Source organism: Pipistrellus kuhlii, unplaced genomic scaffold (assembly GCF_014108245.1).
Source record: "Pipistrellus kuhlii isolate mPipKuh1 unplaced genomic scaffold, mPipKuh1.p scaffold_m20_p_30, whole genome shotgun sequence".
Lineage (NCBI taxonomy): Eukaryota > Metazoa > Chordata > Mammalia > Chiroptera > Vespertilionidae > Pipistrellus > Pipistrellus kuhlii.
In genome coordinates, this window is record NW_023425530.1 from 952504 (window position 1) to 960393 (window position 7890).

The 7890-nt window shown below is 50.9% G+C and overlaps 1 protein-coding gene across 1 annotated transcript; it reads left to right on the forward strand.

The window, feature by feature from the left end:
* On the forward strand, positions 1-455 carry LOC118731385 (60S ribosomal protein L35a-like). The gene is made up of 2 exons (XM_036459977.1): positions 1-16; positions 51-455. The coding sequence occupies exon 2, from the start codon at positions 85-87 to the stop codon at positions 415-417; it is 333 nt and encodes a 110-aa protein (XP_036315870.1). The 5' UTR covers positions 1-16; positions 51-84; the 3' UTR covers positions 418-455.
* The last annotated feature ends 7435 nt before the right edge of the window (positions 456-7890 follow it).

The window sequence follows — 7890 nt, forward strand, 5'->3', positions numbered from 1 at the left end:
CTTGGACCCTGCGGAGGTAAGCGGGAGCGCCACTGCTGCTGAACTTTAGGGGCTGCTGGGAACAGGACTTCTATAAGGACAAATATGTCTGGAAGGCTGTGGTCCACGGCCATTTTCGCTGGCTATAAGCGGGGTCTCCGGAACCAGAGGGAGCACACAGCTCTTCTTAAAATTGAAGGTGTTTATGCTCGAGATGAAACAGAATTCTATCTGGGCAAGAGATGTGCTTATGTGTACACAGCAAAGAACAACACAGTGACTCCTGGGGGCAAACCAAACAAAACCAGAGTAATCTGGGGGAAGGTAACCCGTGCTCATGGAAACAGTGGAATGGTTCGTGCCAAATTCCGAAGCAACCTTCCTGCTAAGGCTATTGGACACAGAATCCAGGTAATGCTGTACCCCTCAAGGATTTAAACTGACTGAAAATAAATAAAATGGATTTGTAAAAAAAAGAAAGAAAAATGTTGGCAGTAAGTAACGATCATGAAGAGGGTTCAGGAATGAGTGGAATTTGGAAAATGGTCCTAGGGGCTGTTCCAGGAGGTTCCAGGCTCCATGAGCCTCAGGGTGCTTCTCTGGCACAGCCTTCACCGGGCGGTGGTGACTCGAGGCCCTTGCTGCCCTCTGGCCTGGCGCAACACCCCTCCCACACTCTTGGGCAATGCCATATCACTCAAGCCCCGACACTCATGTCTCACCCGAGCAGTGCCAGGACAGCAGCTTCTGCTGTGACCTCTGCTGTGGCCTCTGCTGCAGACAGATGGACAATCTGAGTTCCTGGGGACCTGGCACAACTGGTTTCCACTGGGCAGGTGTCCGCACTGGCCTGGAGGCAAGGGAGGAGCATGGTGCTGCACAAGCAGGGCCCGGGAGCACACGCACAGCCTGGTTCTGAGCCCGCTGACACTGCCACCAGCTCGTTTCCTCCGCTGCCCTGAGGCCCAGCTCTTATCTGAGCAGTGGCATCCGGGGCTGACAGAAGTGCCAGAAGGCTGCACCCTCAATCCTCTCCCCCTGCCCAGAGCAGAGTCAGACACTTCCCTAAGCCACCTGGAGTGTGGGAGGGGGCTGGACACAAGGGCCCAGATGTATCTCGGTCCACATTAGGGGAGAGGTGACAGACACAGGATGAGATGATGATGCTGGCATCAGGGTCAGAGGAGACCTCTACTTGTCCTCCGTCACCATCTGTGAGGTACAAACACAACACTAGGCCGCGTTACTCCAGCCGAGAGACAGGTGCAAGCAGCAAGGACGTGGTCAGGTGGCAGGCCTGTGCCGGGCGTCTGGAGCCTCCGTGGGACTGAGACATAGCCCTGCCCTCCAGCAGTACACACTCAGACAAACCTGCATATGAGGTGCCTTCGCATGTAAAAAATGCCCTTAACAAGCAATACAATAACTTTTTAAAAAGCAACAACTGGCCACTGATATAACACATAGTTGGAAGGAAAGGAAACAGAAGTGTCCCTTTTTACACCATGACACGATGCCCCCACAGTGAGAGAAGCAAATTAAAGCTATAACGAGGCACCATAATCACCTGTGAGAAGTCAGAGGGGCAGCTGGGCTGGCAGAGCCATGCAGCTTATAAACTGTGGAGGCTGACCTGGCAACACTTACCCACCGACCCTGCCCTCGGCTGAGCTCCCACATGTGTGGAGCAGCGTGTACAAGGCCATTTACTTTGTGCAGCCTCAATGGGAATGCAGAACCCTGGAAGCAGCCTAAATATCCTCGGTCAGCACACATACTCCCCGTCCTGTTGGACATGGCTCCCTCCCTCCGGACCTGCCATCAGGCTTTATGTCCTCACAGCCGATAAACGAGTTAGGGTGCTACGTGTCTATTTATCTGCTCCTGACCAGCATGCTCACTAAGCCAGCAGGAGGGAAGCTGCATTTTCGCAGCAGGAAGAACCCGCCCTGGGACTGACCGCTTTACCCTAAGATGATCGATGTCAATCATGACCTGGTCTTACTCTTCCCCAGTGATCCTGTGAAATGTACTCTGATTGCGAAAAGGAACTGCTCGAACGGAGAAACCCAGTCCACCTCCCACAGGCTCCCGTCTGCTCTCCCCTAGAATCTCATCAGTGTGGCAGCAGACGTGCCCGTGCGTCACTGACCACCTACCCTTCCCAAGGCCGGTCACCATTCCCGTGGCGGGACATTTACATTTTCCCTGAACTCACTCTACAGGGAACCACCTCTGTCTCCTTGCAGCTGTTATACAAACTGGTTTGTATCTAATAAAGACAACCACTCATGTTTCTTAAAATCCTGTGGACCCTGGGACCCTGAGGTGACCCACCTTCCCAGGACCTATCTGGGCAGCTGCTCCATGACCCTCTGCAGCAGGCACGGGTGAGCTTCTGGGAGCAGAGCAGGATCAGTGCACTGTCCTGTCTCCCCGAAGGAGGAGGCCTTGGGCCAGGCCGACCTGCATCACGGCTCTCAGGATCCGAGCAGAGGGGCTGACACCGCTGTGAAGACAAACAAGAATGCACGCGAAAGAGGAGGGTTGGGGAGAAAGGGAGCATGTGGCCCTGCCCTGGGTCTGAAAATGCCAACAGCTTGCTGGGCCCTTTGAGCCTCAGCTTCTTCATCTGTGAAATAGGCCTTTCTGAGTCCCGATTCTCAGAGTGCACCTGACTAAAGGTGACATGAGAAGCTATATCTGAGAACAGCACTGAGACTAAAATGTTTACACACTTTGAATAAAGGCAGTGTTTATTAAAATACATTTCATTTTCAAAATTGAGCTATCAGCTGTTAAAGTGTGTTTTTATTTATTTTTCTTTTTTTTGCGGGGGGGGGGGGGGGAGACACACATCCTGTATGTGTTCAGTAAGGGCTGATGGTGGTTACTATTTTCTGATAAACTGCATTCTGAAAAAGGCCAATGATGGCAACCGCAGTGACCCTGGTCCTCAGCCAGTTGGTGGCACCCTGGTCAGCCCTTGGGTTTGGGCACCTTCTAAGCCATCTCTAGTGTCTCTTCACTCCCATCCAGGTGCTCAGGCCACAGCGTCCTGAGGGGGATGCCGCCCAGGCTCGCTCTCTGCAGATTAGGCCGGCTTCCTGCAGTGTGAGCCTGACATAGCGTCTGCCCTACATCTAACCCTACATCTAACCTCCCGGCACTGGCCCTCTGCAGGGAGGGACACCCATGCTTATGACCTGGTCTGAGGCCCCCAGCCTGCCCTGCTGGGCTCCATGCCGCCATCCTCTCCCACCACTCCCTCTCAGGCCTTGTGCTCTAACCCAGTGATTTTCAACCTTTTCCATCTCATGGCACACATAAACTAAAATTCTCTGGCACACTTAAAATATAAGTGTGTGTGTGTGTGTGTGTGTGTGTATATATATATAATTGATTTTTTTACAGAGAAGAAGGGAGGTTAGAGAGTTAGAAATATGGATGAGAGAGAAATATCAATCAGCTGCCTCTTGCATACCCCCTACTGGGGATGTGCCCACAACCAAGGTACATGCCCTTGACTGGAATCGAACCTGGGACCCTTCAGTCCCCAGGCTGATGCTCTATCCACTGAGCCAAACTGGCCAGGGCAATATATATTTTTTTTGCTGATCTGACCAAAAAAGGTATAAATTTGATTGATTTACAAAAACATAAATAGTAGTAATTATCTACCCTTTGTGCTTCAGATGACTTTTTAAAAAACCAAGTGCCTATACTTGTATATAAGGATTTCTGGTCCAAAAAGTAACTAATCGCCCTGGCCAGCTGGTTCAGTTGGGGGAAGCATCATCACTTACAACAAAAGGTTGCAGGTTTGATTCCCAGCCAGAACACATTCCTGGGTTGGGGCAGAAACGGGAATCAATGTTTCTCTCTTTCCCCCCTTTCTTTCTCTCTCTATTATAAAATCAATGAAAAACATATCCTCAATTATAAACAAAACAAAAAAAAGTTAACCAATCAGACACAACCTTACTATTCAACATGACCAGTAAGATGCAACTCTTTTATATGATCTATATAGTTATGGTTAAAGACAGGTCATTTACACCTGATGGGCTATTACTGTGTTGGCTGTTGTCATTTTTTTAACAACCTAAGGGAAAAGAGGTTAAACAGTCAGGTATTGCATGTTTTAAATTCTTGCAGCACAATGATTGAAAATTGTTGCTCTAGCCCCAAGCCCCTCCTGTTTCTCTGCAGCCCACTAGGTTCTTCCTCTGCTCCGGTTCCCAGGACTGGTGCCTGGGGCACCCTCACATGATAGATATCTAGACAAATGTCCCATCTCTGCTCCAGAAGCTGCCACTAATCACCACTTCGTTTTCTTTGTGACATTTCTAGGGAGAGGAGACAACCTTTTTATAAAAAAACGTGTTTGTATATTCTTATCCATTTGGGGACCACAGCCCTGGCAAAATTGGTCTAGATTTGCAGAATCTGGATTAGAGAACAAGGACCAGACTCTGCAACTGAGACTCGGGAAGCAGAGAAAGCAGAACATGGGACGGGGGCAAAGCGGGGGGGAGGGGGGGGGCACCTGCAGATACGCAACTTAGAGGTTTGATAACCAATTTGAATCCCAACCAATTTGAATCCCAATTCACATAAACTAGAGAACAGAGAAACCAAACCAGAAAACAAACAAACAAACAAAAACAACAACAACATGATATCTATGGGACGAGTGGAAATGTCAACATTGACTGGATATTGGATGATGTTAAAGAATTACTGTTAATTTTTGCCCTGGCTGTTATGTTCAATGGTTAGAGTGTCAGCCTGCGCACCAAGGGGTCTCAGGTTTGATTCCCGGTCTACGGAGCGTACCTGGATTATGAGTGCAATCCACAGCCCCTGGCACCTGGTGGGAGGCAACCAATCAATGTGTCTCTCTCATACTGATGTCTCTCTTTCTCTCTCTTTCTCTCCTCCCCCTCCCCTTTCACTCTCTCTAAGAAGCAAGGGAAAAAATATTCTCACGAGAGGATTACAAAAAAGAAGAATTACTATTAATTTTTAAACTTCAAATCATTGAGGGGGATTTTTTTTTTTTTAATCAGAAAATGAGTAGAGATCTGAGGGTGGCACCCTTTCTGTCTGCAATATAGACGTCCCTGGGCAGCTTCCACGCACCCAGCCCATCTGCACAGGCAGAGGGCAGACCTGGCCTCTCGTAGTGGAGCTGTAGACCATCTCTCTGGGATTTGCGAGCAAGCACAAAGCCCCAGGCAAACCTCAGCATTAGGCTGGCTCTACCCGTCAAAGACCTCCCCCTCAGACTTTGCAGTCTTGTGTTTTAGCTTCTTGAGGGTGCCAAGGGAGAGATGAAAAAATGTCTTCTTGCCAGAACCAGTTTGGCTCAGTGGATAGAGCATCGGCCTGTGAACTGAGGGGTCCCGGGTTCGATTCTGGTCAAGGGCATGTACCTTAGTTGCAGGCACATCTCCAGTAGGGGGTGTGCAGGAGGCAGCTGATTGATGTTTCTCTCTCATCGATGTTTCTGGCTTCCTATCCCTCTCTCTCTTGCTCTCTGTGGAAACTCAATAAAATATATTTTAAAAAAGAAAAAATGTCTTCTTTGCACTCCTGTCTTCCCTGCCAGGAGGGTGAAGAAGTAGATGTAACGCGTTGGGAGGTTCGCATGCTTAGGCTGAGCGGGGAGGCCGTTTTATGGTGGCACTTTGTAACTCACAGAGGGAGCAAACACTATAGTGAGGAGAAACTGAAGTGGAACAGCGTGATTCCACCTACATGAAATGTCCAGAAAGAGGAAGTGCAAGGAGGGTGCCAGGGGTTGGGGCAGGGGGGCAGGATTAATGGGGACAGATTTCTGTTTTAGATGATGAAAAATTCTAGAAATAGCTAAGTGGTGGGTTATGGTTGCACAACTTTGTGAATGTACTTAATACCACTGTATCGTTTACATAAAAATGGTCAACACGGTAAACTTCATGCTCTGAGTATTTTACCACAATTTAAAAAAGAAAATGAAAAGCCACCCAGAGAGAAAGGACTTGGAAAGCTATCTCCCTAGGATTATTTTAGTTGAATAATGACTCCTTACAGGGCACAGGGACTTTCTGCCTCCCCCTAACCCTGGGGCCTTGAATGGTGACTCAGCAGGTCACCGAGGGCAGCCTCCGCTCTGAGAGGCGGAGGGGTCAGAGCAGAAAACACGCATCTCCGTTTGTAGGTGAGCAAACAGAGGTGGTTCCTGTTTTGTGAACTGTTTCTAGATGCACCTTTGGTGGGAAAAGTAAATTCTGGTCTTGAACAACAGCTCTCCAACTGTGACTATAACTCCCTTTGAACCATGGGGCCCCAGCCCTGAGACTAGAGACTCCGTGAACTTACTGCCCACGGGCTGGAAAGCCCCTGCTTCTCAGAGGCTCAAATCCGTTCAGTGGAGGAGCCACTTCCTGTGGGAACTCCCACCTCCTCCAAGTCACCCCGGGGCCTGGGAGAATGAGGGAGAACTCCATTACCTCGATCACCGCCCTCCTGCTCTGGGCGCCTGCCCTTTTCCGCCAATGTGTCGGACACCAGCGTGAGGGCACACGCCGCCGAGTGAGCACAGCCCGGAGCTCCTCTGTGGGCTAGATGGTGGCGTGCTTGCACAAGCGGTCATCATGGGACTCCGGCCGCTGTGTGGGCTGCGAGGAAAGGTTCAAGTTACATTGGCTGAGGCCCCAGCCCGTGGGCAGGGACAGGAGACATGTCAGCTCTGCAGAGGTGCAGCACACGGGGCAGCAGGACATGGGGAGTGGAGCTGAGGAATGACGGGACCCACAGGTGGTGACCCAGGGAGGACGCCAGGGCCTCCCCTGATGGTTGCAGGAAGCTCGGGGCTGAGGGGGGCTGGAGGGCTCCCCTGTAGTGACACTCTTACATTTCCAAGCCAGAGGCTTTTCTGCCAATTCAGAGGGCCTGTTCCCGCAGCAAGGTGCAAACCAAAGGTTCCCATCCAACCACAGCCTGCGCAGACAGACGGACACCTGAGGACCCCCGAGAGGTGTGACAACTGGGGCCTCGGGAAACTACAGGGATCGCTGAGCCTTCCTGGGTGGCCCAGAGGAGTGACAGCACAACCTTCAAGGCCAGCGTCTGGCTTCCTGTCTGCTGAGCTATTCCAAAGGGCGGCTTTCAGAGGAGCCAACACGCCCTCCCATGCTGAGCTCACCTCTACCACCATCTGGCGCCCTTTCTCCTCCGCTGGCTCAGCCGCCTCTGGCACATGCCCTGCCCTGGGGCGCTCCTGCCTTTGCCGTCTCCACTTCTGCCCATCATGCGCCCTTATCTTTTTGTTGCGGCTTTTATGGACCTCATCTCCTTAACTGCTAAATGACCAGGTCTGAAGTGCAGAAGTCCTATCTGGTGTGGTTATTTCGCACAGGACAAAACAAGATCGTTGAACAAAAACACAAAAATGAAAAGAAATGCTGCTGCTTGCACTTCCTTTTAGCCACATGCAATCTTTGGATGAACTCCGGGAGCCTGGGAACTGTGGAAGTGGCTGGAAGAAGCTTCAGAAGTTGAGTTCTAAAAAGCTGTTTAAGATAAGCCCGTGGGGCCACTGCTCAGGCTCTGGGTGATGCAGAGGACGGCGCACGCTGGCTCCTAATGCCCCGGAATCACATGCCATGGGGTGACGCGGTCACCTGGCTTTCTAGGGCACCAATTCCTTTTCCCATCTTCCTTCCCACAGCAAAGGGGGCTGCTCAGCAAGAAATGCCGCTGTCTGCCTCTGCCTTCCTTCTAAGACCTGAAACCCAATGCCTGCACCTTCCAGCAAGTTCCGGATGAGTCACTGAGGTCGGCCAGGGATGTGTGTGTAAATGTGAAATGGAGAACTGGTTGAGGTCATGAAACCTCGCCCTGAAAGGCCCACCAGAACCCAGA

Bases quoted from the DNA above. Each gene is read 5' to 3' on its own strand.
- LOC118731385 (XM_036459977.1), top strand. From the start codon at position 85: ATGTCTGGAAGGCTGTGGTCCACGGCCATTTTCGCTGGCTATAAGCGG.